This window comes from Micropterus salmoides, unplaced genomic scaffold (genome assembly GCF_014851395.1).
Source record: "Micropterus salmoides isolate LMB-PRFRI ecotype aquatic unplaced genomic scaffold, ASM1485139v1 Ms_hic_scaffold_21, whole genome shotgun sequence".
In the NCBI taxonomy this organism is placed as follows: Eukaryota; Metazoa; Chordata; class Actinopteri; order Centrarchiformes; family Centrarchidae; genus Micropterus; species Micropterus salmoides.
In genome coordinates, this window is record NW_024041262.1 from 22,341,120 (window position 1) to 22,360,376 (window position 19,257).

The 19,257-nt window shown below is 39.6% G+C and overlaps 1 protein-coding gene across 5 annotated transcripts in view; it reads right to left on the reverse strand.

Annotated features, from left to right (window-relative positions):
* ormdl3 (ORMDL sphingolipid biosynthesis regulator 3) overlaps window positions 1-12,866 on the reverse strand; it is a 16,046-nt gene extending 3,180 nt beyond the window's left edge. The window contains exons 1-4 of one of the 5 annotated variants that reach the window (XM_038735509.1): window positions 12,608-12,864; window positions 11,800-12,065; window positions 10,601-10,752; window positions 1-2,488 (exon numbers count right to left, since the gene is read on the reverse strand). The exon at window positions 1-2,488 is cut by the window's left edge and continues 2,681 nt beyond it. In XM_038735509.1, coding sequence (XP_038591437.1) covers window positions 2,434-2,488; window positions 10,601-10,752; window positions 11,800-11,973 — 381 coding nt within the window. In that variant the 5' untranslated portion in view covers window positions 11,974-12,065; window positions 12,608-12,864 and the 3' untranslated portion in view covers window positions 1-2,433. Of the gene's footprint in view, window positions 2,489-5,614; window positions 8,820-10,600; window positions 10,753-11,799; window positions 12,066-12,607 lie in introns of those variants that run through there. The other 4 variants (XM_038735508.1, XM_038735506.1, XM_038735505.1 and 1 more) reach the window with 4 other exon arrangements.
* Between the last annotated feature and the right edge of the window lie 6,391 nt (window positions 12,867-19,257).

Here is a 19,257-nt window from a genome sequence, read left to right on the forward strand (position 1 = left end):
AGGATTGAAGTTATATTTCAGTTTACTCGGCGAACAGTGCTGTTTGGCACTGTTTAAGTTGGTCTTGATTTGACTCCTATCTGGACTCTTACTTGACTTGATTTCAAACCTGATCAGACTCGATTTAAGCGTCTACAGCACTGATTCACACACGCCCTTTCCCTCTCTTTTTATCACCATCTTCTCCTCCCTTCCTTTCCCACCTGCACTCGTACAAAGTGAGATAATAAAACACCACAGACGCTAACACCACCCACACACCCACAGACAAGTCTGGTGGAAAACAAAAGAACTCCCTGTCCTTGCAGAGGGAAAATAAAACAAAAAATAACACAAAGCCAGCGCAAAATGCTCAGTAAGCCCTAGGTAATTAATTAAGAGTGAATTCAGATGTAGTCATGGCTTAATACCCAGCAGTGCAGTGCTAAATTGCAGCGAAGTGAAAGCTAATTAGGCCTGTCTCTTAAGTCGTGATGTGTTTTATTTATGACTGCATTTCTGGAACGTTTTCTCAATTTATGCGGCACTACCATGGTGACCGGCAAATTTTACGCCGCTGGTTTTAAACTCTGGATGTCACAGAGCATTCATAAATCTTATTATTGGGTGGAATGAGTATGTAAATCATGTAAAACAAGAACAGTTTATGAATATTCATAGTCACTATCATAGATCTGGGTAAGTCGTTATGAGTTGGCTTATAGCTCCACCATGGGCAGACAGCTCATTCTTAAAAGCTATTCATCATTTGACGGTGTCACTGCAGACTGTCTCATCTGTAAAAGCACTAAAGTGGCTTTCACTCTCCAACAAACAGCTTGGGCTCTGTGAGACTCTTCAAAGCTCTGCATCCAACACTGTTATCGCATCTTTACACATTTTCAATAGTTTGTTCTATTTTCATAAAGGGGTAGTACTCCAGTAATTCAGAACTGCCTTGCAAACCAGCATCAATTTACCACAGACAATGAACACAATCCAACAATCAGATATATGTCCATTTATGATCTTGCTGTTTTCTGTCAGGTAACACAAACATCATTTGGAGGCAACTAGAGATGACTATGGAGACAACAGATGTTGCAGCATCTTTTTATGAGCAATGGTTAACAATACATGGTCTCACAGTTTTATGCCAAAGTTTAAATAGTTTTGGTTATTTTATATAAGATATTTCTCCATTTCTGGACCTTTTCAGGGGTGGTAATATCCTTGGGTCACATATGTGAGTGAACCAATCAGCCTTCTGCAACATTTAATCTTATGATAGTAAGTGTGGTTGTTTGCCTTTTTATTAAATCTAACAACACACCCAAACAGTCCTGATGAGTTTTTGACTGTTAAACTCTAATGGATGTTTTTTTCAATATCAAACTTTGTTGACAATTTAGTTATGATTATTTAAAGTTACAAAGAAAACTACATGATTTTGTCTATTACAGTGGTGTGATCATCTTGATCCAACAAAGGGCATCCACAGTCCCTGAAGGCCCAGAAGGCAGTTATATAGTGTGTGTAATATGCTACACATATACAGTGGGAAGGAAAGCTTACTGGTTTAAACAGGCATAGTTGAATGGCTCTACAAATAGTCTTTACCTGCTAAGACATTTCCAAAGTCCTATTATTTCAGCCTGATTTAGTAAATCACTGGCTGATTATTACACAAATGTATTAATTGTCTAACACATGGTGTGACTCAGTCCAGGTCCCTTTCAATTAAACTAAATGTGATTTACAGCAATTTACATAAAATTAGTTTTTATTATTATTTTGTTTGACTATATAAAGCAAAATATGTTATTTGTGTCATATATATCTGTGGGGTAGTGCTGAGAAAAAATAGACATGCCCAAGATCCGGCGCTGTTCTGCCTCTTACCAAATTTATTTCTACTTTTTTACATGTACAAGGCTTTTTATAGCACAAATGATTTTAGTGTCTTTGGCAGGACAGCCATTAAACTGTAGACTGACCTTAAGAAAGTCTACCAGTGCAGCCCCACAGTGCATTTCAGTGACAGTTGAGCAGCTTCAAGGGGACACTGTCTCCTGCCCTTGGCTTTCTCAGTCAGTTGAAAGACCCCATGGGGTATCTAGAGCTCATAATTAATTGATTAATTTCTTGTTTGGTTCTATTTATAGTCAACCGCTTCCGTACAGTAACACTTCCTTCTTCAGACCTACAAACACACAACACTCATGGTCATAGTGTGTCAATTGCACACCAGGGAAAAACTAATCTATGCCTTGTCGTGTCTTATCTCATCTCTGTTATTGTCGCATCCACAGAAAAACAGAGCACACACAGTGGGAGCCTCACAACATGGGGCATGCATATTTCAAATGCTCGATTGAGTAGATGGCATCGCCTCGCACTCTCTCGGTTGCTAAGGGCTTGATCGGGGGGGGGGGGGCATTTATGGCGGGGTTGTCATCCATATTGAATGATGTTGCTGGTTGTGTAGCGGCCATGTGACTTTGTTTTCCTGCAAGAAGAAAGCAGACATGCGTCCTGCTCAGTGTCAGCACAAACTTGAAGTTGTTGAAGTCACAGTATGACTCACAATGAAAGAAAATTAAACGTAATCAGAATTAGGGTTTGTTGGTATTCATGATTTTTCTCATAATCTCTGGCTGCTTTGATTAAAACATACAGTTGTAACACACATAAATGTAAAGACAGCTGTATGACCAGTAGTGGAAGAAGTAACAAGACAATACGACCATGTGAAAGTACTCCACTATAAAAAAAAGTTTCAATACCACACTGCAAAAAGACTCCTTTGTATGTAAGAGTCCGTCATTTGACTTAACAAAAATGATGTAAGTGTTAAAAGTACTTTGTGTGGTTGGAAGACTAGAAAGCTGCTATAAAGTACCTTACTAGTATGTACTATATTATTATTGTTACTCAGGCAGTAATGTGTAAGCAGCAGTAGCAGTTACTTGAGGTGAAGCTTATTTGAACTATTTTGATATACTGTTATCAACAGTAAAATGTAACACAAATACCTTTAAAAAGCAGGGGAGTAGTGGAGTGACGTTCTGATACACATTAATTTTTTGGACTCCTCAAATCTTGTGAGAAGACAAGATTATTAAAGGGTCGGTGGATTATTATTGGATGAATTAATATAAGCCTCTTTGTGTATGTCTAATCCTGATTTAATTTATGGACTGGAGCTAAAGGACATGCTTCTGCATCACCAACACCAAAGATGGGGTGAATGGTGAGGCTGTATCGGTGTACGTGACATACTGTGTAGTAAATAAATTGGATTTAGGAATCATGTGGGAGAGAGTAACAGTGTAATGAGCAACAACAGATATTTTTTAAGGCTACTCATTACACTGTTGCAGATATAAATATGTTTTCAGTCATTCCACTGCACACTGTTAGTTCCATCAGATCTCCTTCATATTGTATATTTTCCTGCTTAAAACACACATGATCTTTATGTTATGATTGAACAGAACACTCGCTTTCTGTGACAAAATATAAAAATCATTTTAGACATAGAGGCATATTTTCATATGAATTTTAATGGGTCACATATGTCAAACAGATTTAAGCCTGTTTCATTGATAACAAGGTTTTAAAAAAGAAAATAAATCATTGTATTTCCATGTGACTGTAAATCTGGATGTGCATAAATGAGTGAAAGAGCAGAGAAGAGAAAACCTCTGGACAAAAAAGACAAGAGAAAAAGACCAATAACGTCTCCCTTGAGGCATTCCTATTTATAGGGGTTGGACATCGCTTCAGATTAAAATCAATGACAGCCATTTGCTGCCCTCTGCTGGAGAAAGATAGTAGGCTACGTAGCTGTGGTAATAATTTTAAGGAGTACATATTCTATGCGCCTGCTCCAAATCCTTAACATTTAACTTTAATTAAGAATAATACAAACACTAAACTCATCTTTAGAGTGCAACTGTGGTCACGCACACACATTGTTGTGTACTCCACATGGAAAAAGATGTAATTCAATTAATTGGACCATGACTTCACATTCACAAATTCTCATCCACATTGCCCCCAGTCATTCTCTTATAGTTCATATGACATAAAAAGGACATGAAAAAATGCAAATCGGAGCACAAGCATCTTGAGGGGAAGGGTGATCAGGCTTAAAATCTATTAAATTACAAAATTTAATTAAACTTTGCTAGATAATTACACAACAAAATGTCTAGCTGCCTCTCTGTCCTTCTTTGAATGGTCATTAAAACATTTTTAAAAATTGAGAAAAGTAGTTACTTCAATCAGGGTGGAAATTAAACATTAAATTAACTTCATTAGTTTTTTTCCAAGTTAAAACACATTTAGCATCCACCGCTTTATATGTGTAGGCACTGTGATTTCATTTTGAAAATGTGAACACATTTATTTTTGTTCGTAATGACTCCAAACTAGTATATTTAAATGCTTTTCTGTCAGATGTTTCTCTTCGTTATTGAAAAGTTGGCCTTTTGAACAAAGTGCTGCTTTCCAGAAGCATTAATCTCTATTTCTTACCTCATCATGGAGATTCAAAGGGGTACTTATCAGTTCCATTTCACACAGCCTTTTTGATATCATGTCAATATGCAGTCATGTCAACACGAATATAAAAAAGGCAAAACATGTCAATTAGAGAGACCTTCAAAAATCTTGACTCCAGGACTGAATATGAAACTAGAAAGGTTGTTTCAGCTCATGCTTCATTGTCAATATCGTACACAATATACTCTCTCCATAAACATTTGGGTTTTCACTTCGAGGTGCCAAATCTTTGTTTCACAGTAATTAATCCAACAACCCTTTTATTCACTCTAATACCTCATCTTTACTTTCATCAATGTTTCACAAGCCGCCGGTGTAGTGTAACAGAGCCAGCACTGTACAGTATCTGTATCAGCTTGCAAAGTCGACATAAAATCCACGGATTAAATTTTTGATCTGAAGCACCAGTTTGCTCGCAGCTGGAATTGACAGAGAGTACAAAGCAGGAAGGTTTAAACTGTCGTTTCTAGGAAAACCGTACTGCAGCAAAACACATATTGCTATTGCAAGGCATCAGCAGGCCTTCTGCACGTGTACCTGTACAAAACCCTAAAGCAGTTTTCAAGTGGTGCTAGCAAAAAACAAGTTAAGAAATAAATGATAATTCAATGGTCATTGCTCACAAAAGGTATCTGACACACACCAGTATTGTGAACTTAGACATTCTGAAAGAGGATCCTACTTTTATTAGGGAAAGTGTCAGTGCGGAGACTTAAAAAGAAGCTTGACTATTCTGAGATGTAAAAAATTAATCTAAAGTTTTGAACTGAACTCTTAACAAACAAACATGTCAAGTCAAAAGATGTCACTGACTGGAGGCAGTCAGATCTTTAAATCTACATTTTGATTTAATGCTCAACCTTCCTGATGTGTTAATGATTAAAGCCACAAAAAGGTAGGAGGATCAAACAGGTTTCAAAGCCCTTAGCAGGCTCACATCGTGGCGTAACACCTTTACAATGTAAAATAGAAAAACTTAATGCGCGCACCATTCTTTACAATGACACTGTCTTAATAAATCCAACATATCTTTTCCAATCTGAAAAAAATACTGACAATTTTGAGATGATACTTGAAAAATACTGTATTTTGGGTCAAGCACTCTTACAGAAGATCACATTGACACTTCCTTCAAAAAGCAAGTACACTTGTCAACAAACAGAAGCCATGAGCACACTGTTTCACATTTACATCGACATTCAATTCAAACTTCTTTCAAAATCTGATGTCCTAAATGGTCCAGTAGAAAACAAAATGAAATATGCATTATCGCTGTGTGCTATTAAATATCATAGCATGTCCATGAAGAAAGCCCTTTATGGTGACAATATCTCAGAAACATAATGATAGAAAAATGAAAGCTGCAGCAGATCAACTAGTAATTACAAAACCACAATTCTTTGGTTCTTTGCTCCACGTTTTCCATTGGTTTGCATTAATTCTAAATGATGCCAATTCAACACATCAATCCGCTAAAAGAAACAACTGAATATAATTGTATTGGGTTAAGCTAATTCATATAAAACCACATGAATGGCAGTAATAAAATAATAGAAAACCTGTCCGTCGTCTACCATACTGTAAAAGATGAAATTGGTATTGTCACTACTTGTAATATTATTATTAATATTTATGCTACTATTGCTACTGCTATCACTACTGCTCAGAGTGAAAGGTGTGGCCAATACTTTGCGGGCTAACATTTGTAAACATATAAATATTTTTTAAATATGGGAAACAGTTTAATTTTTTCATCAAATTTCAGGAGAGAAGATATTCAATCTTCAAATCTGTTAATAAAAGTCTGTCTTCCAGTTTGACAACAATGTTTAATAGAAACATTCTGAAAAGTGTTTGGTATCATAAAATGTACTGAAACAGTAGAAACATTACTTTTTGCCTCTTATTGCTGCATCACGGTTAAAACATTATTCCACTATTATCTTGTACTCTGCAATTATCTATTTTTCACGTTGAAGGAGAATTGAGATCCCACATGTGTATTTAACGACTTAAGTGCTTTGACTGCTCATTACTTCAAATTCTGGTTTCTACAGTTGAATCGAGAACAAACATCTCCAGGTTGATGAATCAAACTGAATCACCGTTAAGGTATTGATTCACACCCTAAAGTTTAATATTTCTACTCATTACTTCACATTAACAAACTAATTTAAGATGAGAAGTACCATGCTGAAATGGCTCATGGACACTTCAACCTTCCACTGGCAAGTGCGATGAAAAACAGATCATACACGTGCATTAGACAAGCAATATGTAAAACTTTAAAACAAAAACATCCTGTAACATTTTGAAATGAACTGTGACACCTTTCAGACATTCTTACTCTAATACAAAGCAGCTTTGTTAAATATCTCTCTTTAGCACTACAGTATAACTGCTACAGTATACATTTCCTTGGATCCTAAAACAGATTTCGACAGGGTGAATAGGGAGCACTTGATGTTCTTTAAAAATCTGGATTTAGATCAGACTTCATTTTGCGGATGCAGCAACTCTATAAATCACCAGACGTTATAAACCAGAATTGTCTTGTTTGGGAAGAAGAATACATCTTAAAGCTGCAGTATAGTCAATACTTTTTAAATTAAGAATGGACCAATGGATGCGATGTGAAAACACAACCCACTCAGCACCAAACAGCAGACAAAGAGGTGGCTAGCTGGTGAAAAAAGTCAGGCCTTTAGCAGCTAAAGAGCCAGATATGTTTATTAAAAAATGGTAGAGACCAAAAAAGCATCAAAGGAGAGTCAATATTAGATTTAAATTCATCAGGCCTAAAACAAAATACTAATACTAATGTCGCTCATTGTCTTCTGGAAATGTAAAAAAGCAATTTTGGCTAACACATTTGTATAAAATCTTAATACGGTCATAATATCAGTGTTACGTTTAACGATTGTTTGGTGCTCCCAAATGGTTAAAATAAATAAATTAATGCAGCTTTAAATTGTTTTTTTTGTTTTTTTTCATATTTTGTTGTTGTTGTTTTCTTTCCATTTCATGGGTTAATGTTTCTGTTATTTTGTTGTTTATGTGTTTCAAATATTCAGCCCCTTTCATTTATGTAAATGGGGTGAACACAACGTTAGAAACACCTTCGAGTATTTTGAAATTTACTGCATGGCTACTGTTTTGGATTACATTAGATTGCACAGGCGTACCTAATAAGTAGTAATGGTAAAGTGTGTAATTTGCCTCCATTGATTCCAAACTGCGACTAATGCAACGGGTCCTAACTTTTATAGAGTTGTGACAAGCATCTGTCCCCAGTATGTAGTGTAACTACGAATATAGTAAGGACAGAAATATTTCATCTCTCTACTCATATCGCAGGGCTATGTTGGATCAGTAGAGTGCTCTTACACATGCCTTCACACAGGCACACAGGTCAGACAATTTTGCAGACAGGAGGCTTTCTGTGAGACAAGGCAGGACAAGAGGAGCCCAAATATGGAACTGGTCCGATAAAAATAAGAGTTGCTTAACTTCCCAATCTTGGCTCTAAGCAATAGAACGAGGGCTAAATATAAAACCTTGTGGTTTCACGTGTCTCGCCTCTGCAGCAGTTCTCAGGTCCCTTACCATTTCATTAAAGTATTGTTGCTCTCCTCTCAGCCCAGAAACCTCTAGTAAGAGGAAGCTTCTTGCAGAAGTGAAGCTGAATAAATACAGCAGTGTATCATTACATACAAAATAACTTTGATTACTGCCTCTGTGTGCCAATGGATGGAAGATGGCACATGATATTTGTGCAACTACATTGTCCTCTCCCCGACACCTATCACATCAGCAAATGGTCATTTTTACATAAACGGACATAATACTCCATTTTTACACTACTTTAACACTTTTTAAGTGTCTCTGGAAAACCTTACAATCTCAAACAGTCACTAAAGTACACGTTCCCTTTGTGCTCTCTGTAAAGTGTATTGTGTCTCTTTCCTGGGGTTTGGTACCATGGCAGTATCCCCAGCAGGCTTCATTTAGAGTGCTGCTCAGCAGAGTCGAGAGCGAGAGAGCAACGGATCTGCAGCCAAATCAGAGGCCTGATACTCTTTTGCTCTCAGCAGTCCATGGGGACTTTCGCAAGGAGGTGTCCTCTTCCGCCTTGTCAGTACTTATTAATCCCAAAGATCCTCACACCGTGCAGCTGGGGAAGCTTGGGGATGAGTACAGTGAGCAAGGAAACCGTGTTGACCACAAAATGAACCCGATCGTATTTGGTGTAGAAGCTGGTTAGTATATACCTGATTCAGAGACAAATAAGAGAAGAATAAGATTACAGGGGTAGAAATGAGTAGCAAATTAACTCTAGATAAAAGTTATTCTGCATTTCTCTAATGTCTACAACAGTAGCCAGAGTGTCATAGACATGCAATTCTGTTAACAAGCCTGGTAAACACAATTTTGGATTTAAAATTTAAACTGTTGAAACATCACTTCAAATATGCAATAACCTTTCACTCATTTTTCTTCACAGCAAGTTTCCTAACTAGCGGACAGTGCCAACACTTGAATCTGTGAGACTGTTTCAACACGCTGAACAACTGGATTGCAAACATCAGTGATTATGAATTGAACTAAAATATGCACATCTGATGCTGCAAATTAAATAATGAACAACTCAATTAACAGACAGGAAGCGTGGCCTAGCAACATACTTTCAGAAATGCATCTAAAGAGGGTTCCCAGCACTTTCTCCATGAACTCTGGCTCTGTTGCTTGCAGAGGATGCACAGATGTGTAACTCCTGGTGAGACACCAGAGTCAACAAGAAACTACGCTTTATATAAGCAGCATTTTTAGACCCTGTCTACACGAACACGGGTATTTTCTACGCGGTTTGGCCGTTTCTACACATAGAAACGCAGTATCAGGTCACTGAAACCTTGAAAACTCCTGCCAGGGTGAAGATTTTAAGAAACTCTGGTTGCAGTGTTGTTGTGTAGACAGTTTTTGTTTTGCAACGTCAGAGTGCGCGCTGTTATCTGCTGTGTTTGATTAGATTGTGCGCCACTGCCTGCTTTGTTTACCATTTTAATAGGCTCTGATTGGCCAACCTGGCTTTATAGCTCTTGACAGCGCATGATAAAGTGTTTTTGCGTTTTCGTGAAGACAGATTTCTTTTTAAACGAAGGAGGAAAAACTCATATGTAACTGTACACACTAGTAAGGGATATTTGTGAGCTTACAGTGAGGAATTACACATCCTGTTCTTTGCTGAACAAGTAAGGACATGTACTAAAGGTTCTCGAAAGACTCTTGCAGATGTGTAGCTTTACCACCTGGAGCCAAAAGACTGACCACTTGTCTCTTCCTGCTTGCACTGGTTGCAAAACAAAATGACTAAGAGGCCTTTGAAACTAGTGTAAAAAAGTACACCTGCAAAAGTGCTATCACTACAATGTTCAGGGCTGAGCTGGCAAATCAACCCCAGGGAACCAGAGTGTCTCCTGTAAAGTGAACTATGCTGGTTAATAAGGACAGAAAAGGTGTGTACTGCTGCAAATACTAAGCCCCTTAACAATTTGTCAGCTTGGCTAATAAGGGAGTAGCAGGGACGCTAATCAATCAACACTCTTTGTGAGAGCAAACTCAAAAATAGAAATACAAGATACATTTTGTAATGAAAAGCACATTTTTTGCAGATGTACCATAACAGGTACATAGTAAATTCAGCACCGGTACAACTTTGCACAAGTTCAGTCTGAACTAAAGTAGATGTGGCACACTGATTGGCACAGGGGAAAGCACTCATCCACTTCCATGGTCTCCCACAAATACAATTAGTGCTGGTGGGTGGGAAGCTGGTGAGAGATCATGTCCATGTCGGAGCACTAAGACTTACTCTGTTTAAACATTCCCAATTTCAAGCTTTCGTACTCTATACAGTACTCGGTACAGTCCTGCTCTACTCATTTCTCAGCGTGTAATCAATTTTAGATCCATTCTTTATAATCAGCTATTCCCTCCACCTGCTACACAACTGAAAGCCAAGCATAAGTTTGAGGGGGGGGGGGACACTTACAGGACAATAGGTGTGATGGTGAGGAACTTGCGTGAAGCAGTGAACTGCACACCGTAGTCCATCTGCTCCCAGTGTGTAAGTAAGCGAGCCTTGCCCTGGTCCGGGGTCTCAAAAGGCGTCCCTTTGACCGTGTGAAGTAGGAGGTACATGCACTAAAACAGACAAGAGACACGTCGTCAGAGACAAAAAGAAGAAGAAATAGAAATAACACAGAATTTATGTTCTGGGGGATGATAGATTCTGTCTACAGGAAAATTGTCTAGGGAGTCTTGATTTACTTTATAGACCCTAAAACCTAGCAGGAAGCCCACAAGTAACAAGTGGAAGTGCTCTCAGGATGTGGTAAGAACATTTTTAAACTGCATGATGAACTACCCATATCCTAATCTGGCTCACAGGAAGTAGGCTGTCGATATAAGCCTGCCATTGGCCGACTATTTCAGTCAGAATTCCCCTCCCCTTCCGCTCTCTTTTGACACTATATTGCAAATGCACCGTCGCTGTATCCTTAGCGAGGACCAAGACAATTGTGATTTTTAGTGGGGGGCGTGGATGTTGAGCAGACCTAAAGTTGTATGAATGGGATTCATGTGATGGCATCAAAGAAAGGTTATTCATTTTTTATCAATCGCCTGTGTTTTAATCATTGCTCACGATGAAATTCACTTTTGCCGATGTTGTGGGCTTTTTGTAAACTTCAAAGAGGGTGTAACAAAAAGTTTGACAACCACTGGTTTAAAGAAATACAAGCAAGTCTGAAAATAGGTCTGGCTATGCATGATTACCCATACCCCCAAATCCCCAACTCTTTATTCCTGTCACAAGATTAAATTGTAGTCACTATTGTACTCTTCTCAGAAACAGAAGGCCAGCCATCCAGTCGCAGGTAATCAGAGTCTATGATGAAAGACTGAGGAACGCCTCAGCTCAAAAAATTAAATGCTGTTCGAAACATTACTGGCACCAAACATGACTAAGAGCAGTGAAGCTGCAAATTTCCTGTCTTCTTGTAATACCTTTGTGCAGAGATGTGTTAGTCTCTGCCTCCTTTGTAAAGTTACTTTCCTTCACTACACCCAAAGCCTTTTACCAGGCAGCACTGTGTGCGTCCTACACTGACCCTGACTCCTTCAACAACTGTTACAACTAACTGTTAACTGTGGCAGTGCTGCTGCCTATGGGCACTCTGCTCAACTGACCAGATTGTGAATGAGGTTGGTGAGGGTCCAGACCACGGGTACGCTGGCAAAGGGAATGCTGAGCAGGATGACGTGCAGGAGGCCGATGCCCAGGATGTAAGACAGCCACATTCCTCTGCTGTTCATCACTCGGGTGTTGGGGTTCACCTCGCTGTGCGCCGTGCCCACATTCATGATGGCGGTGGTGCCACTCGAAAGGCACTGTACCTACTGTACAGACACTAAATGCTCTTAGTTTGAACCCAGCTGGCGTGACTATCTGTCTGCTGTAAGATAAATGGAAACAAGTCTATATATAGATTTTGCACATCATGATGTATCAATTTAAATGTATAAATCTTATCAATGTTAATTATCAATACTATAGTAATATTGATTTAGTGGCCCAGTCCTACTGCTTTTAATTCAATCCCAAAGCACCTATCATTTGCTCAGATATTTTTGCAATTAAACACAATCGATGATGATGATTTTAGGGGACACCTGCCAGCCAATCAGACACCAGTATTTTCTGTGGTCATGGTATTAGTCTGCTCATTTTAAAAAGAAACCTTTGCCTTGAAAAAAAAAAAGCTGCTGAGAATCTGCACGGTCAACAGTAACTGATTGACACTGAGAGTAAATACTGTAACAAGCGCTTGGTCATTCCAGCATGCTGTTTTGTAAGTTGCCAGAGCCTAAAATGTAACTGGCTACATAAGTATCCATAACGCAGCTTCAAAGATCTACAAGTGTGGACTAGATAACTAGCACTACTTGAGTTAAAAGTGTACCAATTATAACTGAGTAAATAAATCATTACACTCACTGCAGAGAAAAATGGCTTCAACTCCGACGTGTATTAGTCCGTTATCACAGTTTTTGTCTTATCGATGCCTTCAGATATGTAATTAATACTATCACTGAGAGACCCGGCGAGGCTATCGATCAGTCATCCGGTACCATCTTTCAGCTCCAAACGTGGTGCTACGGTGTGCTCGTGGGCGAACAATCAGTCGAGACACATCTACTTTTTCTGCGTCTTCCAGACAACAGCTGGTGACAACACAGCACAGTTCGTGGTGTTAACGTCATCGCTATTCGTGTTCACGGCCCCATGTTTTGGGTGAGTTTTTTCATTCTTCGCATTCTGCTGTGATTGGATGCTGTGTGTCACATGCCCAAAACTAACCTATCACCGTTTAATGCGTTGAACGATGATGGATTACGCCCCCTTTCTACGTCACAGCGGGGGAGGGACCCGAGGAAACTGGCATGATTGACAGATGAGATTTGATAACAGAAAAATTAAAACGTTAAGGAAATAATGATTGTACTGTAATATTTTCATTATATATGATATATAATATTTTAGCAATACTTTAGTGTAGAGTTTCTAAATATTTGTGTATGTGATTTTTTTCTTACAGTATTCTTTTTTATTTCTTACAGTATTCTTTGTAACACAAGCACAAGGAAATATGACTTGTACACTCTTTAGATAAAGTATATTAAAACAAAAGCTCTTACAGATATATTTTAAGAAAAATAATATCTATTTTATTCTGCCATTGTTAATTAACATGTTCACACAACCACAATGACAATGCAAACAGGCTGATGTTTACCAGGTTCACCATCTTAGTTTCTGCTGTTAGCACGCTTACACTTGCTAATTGGCACTAAACACAAAGCACAGCTGGGCACAGCTGATGGAAATGCCATTAGTTTTGCATGTATTTGGTCATAAACCAAAGCATTGGATAAATTAAAATTGAGGTGGTTATAGAGGAAAGGTCAGAAGATCACCAAAGTCAGGAGGATTCATCCCATGGAGATCATGGATATTTATGCAAATTTCACGGCAGATAATCCAAAATGTTGAAATATTTTAGTCTGGGGCAAAGTTGTGGCTTGACAAACTCACCGACTAACAGACTGACATAACCATCCCTAGAGCCACATGCCTGGGTAAAAATGTCTTAGCTCTTACACATATAAAAAACAGATATAAAATAGTGAGAAAGACACATGAGATAAACTAGGTGTATGTATCATGGTTCTTCAGATATTATTTAAATTCACTTGAGTTGGTCATATCTGTTTAAATAAAACATCCACTGGCTCAGATGCCTCTCTGGTTAGCCCTTGATACCCAAGTACAAAAGGAGGCCCTTGACTATTTATGTACCCAAGGTGAGAGGAGACCTTGCTGGAGGCAACAAAAAATGACTGAAAGGGCTGATACTTTGGTCCCAAAATCAAAGAGCAACAGTGTCATGTTCTAGGTCCCAAGATACTACTAATTTTGGCCCACAGTGGCCCGAGGCCCAAGGGGTCAACTGTGTTCTACTTGCATGCGATGTTACATGACACCGACTGTTTCTAAGGGTACCCCTGTGATGAGTGGCAAAAAACAGGTTTGGCAGACTGACAGTGGACTCTCTTATATGCCTGATAGCCTTGGGTGCTGTAGCTGTGTTAGCTGTGTAAACCTAGAGCTCTGTTCAAATGTGAACTATGGATGATAGTGTTGTGAGATCATTGCTGGCACTGGAACAATGGCCAAATACATGACATTGATAAAACAGACCTCAGGAGGGGGGCTTCAGGACTACAGATGCAATGTCAAATCAACAAGTCGTCATCTATATATGACATTTAGAGACATAATGTAGATTTTAAAGGAAGACAGTAACCCTTTTTCCAGTGCTTTCAATAACTTCAATTATGGACACTTCAAGTGAAGTGAAATTAGGATAAAGACAACTATAAAAAAGTACATGTATGATGATTAATAACAAATAAGCTGTTTTTATTCATTTAGATATGTTTTTTGTCCACCCACATAGTGTTGCTTTTCAGTTTTATTGCACATCACACATCTGAAATACACACTCAGCCAAGAAGGAGTAGGTATCTGATCTGAAGACAACACCGGCAACCACTGACGATGATGAAAATCAAATCTCCGATGCGCTGCAGTCATTGTCATATCATATTTCTTCACAACCACATATTTAAAAGATGTTTCTATGTAGACGACAGTTTTCTACACATGGGCTAATGCTCACAGGTTGTCTGGCTAAGCTGTGAACTTAGTGAAAATTCTTTATATATCATTAGCAAACAATGGGGTTTTTTCCCCCTAAGACTTAATTAACAATTCATAAACTTTTATGAACTCCAATTTTACAACCATAATACTATACCTAACATGCACGTATTTTGGGCAGAATATGCAAATTCAACACAGAAAGGACAAGGGCCGAGTCCAAAAACATTTCAGATGTTAGGATTTTTATAATGTACTTTTTTTTTTTCTTGTTGTAACATTACCTTGACATCGTCTTGTGCTGTTACCACTTTAATGAATACTCCTTAAAAGAGCCAGCATTATACATTGTCACTTTGTTGTAGCTAATAGTGATTGAATTGAATAGTCTTTATATTATTTTGGCATTTAAAGATTGTTAGCGAGAAGTCTTACACTTTACCACTTGCCTAATGCAGCTTGCATTAGTCATAAAAACAGCCGGCTTTAAAAGAAACATTTGAAAGAACTGTTTCTTCTTTGTTTTTGCAGAGAATGCTGTATTGCCACATTCTTGGCAAAGAAATTTGGCATTGCATCTGTTGGTGCACCACAGACTGCATGTTGCAATTTTGTCAGTGTACTAATTTAATCCTAAGCATTAGCCAAACCCATAGAGGAAAAAGCTGTTTACTTGTAACTGTTGTTCGCAATAAATATGCAATTCATAAGACATCACTTGTCTGGTAAATATGGCCTTTTGTCACATCTCACAATCGTTGACATTTAATTGACTAATAAAAAATCAAACAAATTTGCAGCTCTAGTTGTCCTGTATTCTTAATAATAATAATAATAATCAAGAGCTTCTGAGTGTGTGCGACCAGCAGATGTCACCATCAACACACTGGTTGCTGAACTGGTTGCTGTCATCCTGGAGTGTGTACTGTGATACACCGACAGTCCAGTAACTTTACCACAGGCAGAGTGGTGAAGCCAAGCTTAAAGGTGTAATAATTACACCCAGCTCATTCTGTGTGTTTCTACTTTATTACCACTGACCTTGTTACCAGCAAAGAAATCCACAAAGGGCTACAATATTCTCTATATGTACTTTTATCTACCCAACTGCAAACTGTAGGGTCAACATTATGATGCAACAATGTGTCTTTTCACATATGCATACAGATAATAATAATTCAGCATGATTACCCTATCAAAATTAAATGTTATGGTATCATGAATGCTTATTTCCTTATATATGTACAGTACACAGTTATAATTAGGTTCACCTGGATAAAGTTTTGATTTAACTTTATGGTCATTATGGAGGCTGCAGTGTATTGAGAAGTATTTCTAATATTTTGTCGATCCCTTTCATGTCAATGAGGGTTACATCCACTACATTAAAAATGATTGGACAACAATCAAAATATTCTGTATAATTTGTATTCTTGTCATTTCACTTCTTAAATTTGCTGACAATTCATTTTAACAAGTATTTTGTATTCCAGCATTTTCCACACTTTCCGCCAACTGTTAGGCAACATGAATACGCATAGTGAACTCCATGAGTTCTGAATCTGAGTGGTGTTAAATGAACTGACATGCAGTGAAGCCAAAAGTGGGATTACTTTAAATTCAACAAAGCTGATAAATCATTTAAAAAAAATTATTTATTTGTTCTGTAAATCTAGAGGGTAAGGCATCTGATTGTTTTGCATTATTATTGGTTACCATTACCAGCTGTTACTGAGCAGCACTGTAGAGAATGTTAGTTGAAAACAGAGTAATTTGCACTGTTGTTAATACGCATGTGTTCTTCAGGTCAATGGCACTGGGGCTCGTATGACCTGCAGATGAGCTGGATGTGACAGGAATGGCACTGCTGGGACAGTTTTCCCCAATAGGAGAGGTGGACTTGTGACCCAGGCAGGCTTGGATGATAGCCTCGCTGGAAAAGGCTGACGCAGGGAGTCCATTATTGCGCCTGGAGGAAGCTGAGGATTAGAACACCAAAGAATTTCAATAAAAGAAGTGTCTGTTTGGGGGTTGGGGAGGGGCAGAAGGATGGTGGTAGTGGTGGGGTTGTGGGGTTCCCCTCATTGTCCCAACGGTGATTGAGAGCAAGAGGAGGGGAGTGGGATGGCATTGTGTTCGCAGCTCCTCTGAAGAAGGTGGTTATTAGGGGGGATGGCTAAGGAGGGGTGAGGGCTGGGGAGGCTGTTGACTCTTCATCTTGTGTGAACAAAGTCTCTGGCACATAGCCCTCTTCTGTCCCTCTGTCCTGGACTCCCTTGTTTACGAGTGCCATGAATTCTGTCCCTCTCGGCGGGGACCCCCACCAACTCCAACCTGCACCAGTGCACATTGTGGGGCTTAAGTGCCCTTTAATTAGGCCGCCTCAGTGTCCGGCTGAAGACCGCTGAGAGTTTAGGCTCTTCCCTGTGAGACCTTGCTGAGCAGCTCACACACACCAATAGAGCTTCCCTCACAGAGATGAAGTGTTTGCTGCTCTAATGAAAAAGGTTTATATGGGGGAAGAGTTCTTGTCGTCTTTGTACCCTGTCTTAAAAACTCCTGACAAAGGCATTGATATTATCTTTAACACTCTCCCATTTCCAGGATACATTAACAAGGACTCTGAGGTGAGGCAGCAGGCTCTCAGCCACCAAGAGGCACATGACTTCCAAAATTCTTTAGACAAATCGTGACAGTAACCATGATCCACATCCTGCACAGACAGAACACAGTGCACACCGGGACTTTATTGTTATTGTTATTATCTGGTATTAATTAACCAGGCAATTACATTTCAGTTTGAAGCAAAACAAATCCGGTTCATGGTCATGAAATTCGAATAGGAGATTTCCATTTTGCACATTATGTAGAGGAGCGTGAATTCATGCAAAAATATGTAAAGGAGCGTGAATTCACATATATTCTCCCATCCAAATACGCAGCCAAGCACATGCACAGCTTTGTCATTGTGAAGGAGCACTTTTCATTATCATAACAGCAAAAAGCACAGGATCCGTAGTATAAAGGGGGAGGTGGGCAAGAAGCATTGGGAATTTGCTGAACTGCTCCAGCAAAATGAGTAATTTCTGGATGCCCCATTGTTTGAGGAGCTTACAGGGTGAGGGCTCTGAAAGGAAGAGGCAAAGGAAGGATATAAACATGGGAGCAAGTGAAATAAAGTGAAAGATGGAAGGAATGAGAGACAGAGAAGAATGCTGAAAAGACGTTTGTGAAGGGAGCAGGGCGGGATTGGGCGTGTTCAGAAACTTTTTCGCTACAGCCCAGTGTGTGTAGATAGCCTCCTAATCCTGGTTTTATTGGCTGCCTGTGTCCAGCCATGCTGGTCGGATTGAGTAGGGAGGGTAAAGAGGTGGGGGGGCAAACACATGTCCTTCTTTGTGGTAATACGCTGATTAGGCCTGAGAAAGAGCCGGACCTGGTTACGGCCTTTCTCAGGTCACCGTAGAAACCGGCCCGGTAGGGGACCTCTGTGTGTGCCTCCCCCTCCCGTGCACCTACCGATGCAGACACGCATACCGAGGCCTTCCTTTGTAGAGGTTTGTGCAAAACACCATCACTGAAAACAGCACCCACAAGCGTTGTTGAGTCACAGTTCCCTTCAAGATCAGGATCGAATGTTCTTGACCTTAATGGCTGTTGTCTTTCCAGACAGTTCGCATTGCACTTGTGGCCTCAACCTGGGAAACGTGGTTTCAATGTTGTTCAGTTGCAGACCGCAGACTGATTCCTTTGCCTGCGCTCATAAACCACTGTCACATTCCCCACATCCATCCCTGGCCCTGTATACCGTCTATCGCTCCTACAGAGCAACTGTCATCCAAATCCCAGAGCTGAGCTAGGCACATTTCTGACGATTCCGTAACACACGACAATGTTCATGATCGAAAACAGATCTACCTCGTTGTCAGCACCGCTATGACATACCGCATCTTGACTTGAGGCATTGAAAATTCATCTTTATTCGTAGAATGCAGAAGACTACCCACCGCGACTGGCTGGAGAGCAGGCTTCATACAAGTTTCACAAAGATATCTATCAATTATTGTCACATTTAGAGACTCAGAGGGACCACTCCACCACCCCCTCTCAAACAGGGCGGTAGGTCGAGTGCTGCTCAGTCACTGCCTGTTTCCCTATCTTCTTTGTTATGGAGAAATAAAACAGAAGGGGCGGATGAAGGGGGGCACTCCACTGCTGACCTCCAGACTGTGGTCACTGGGCTCTCTCTGCGGTGGGCACTCAGCCTCCTCTCTGCAGAGTGCACACTCACAGCCCCTGCTGAGCGACCTTCCAGCCCCCTCAGTCCACCGAGCTCACTCATGCCTTGGAGGTCCTCAGCAGAAAGACCACGGCCCCTTGGCAACACACATCAGAGGGAAAGATAACTGAGATATTTTGCAGTA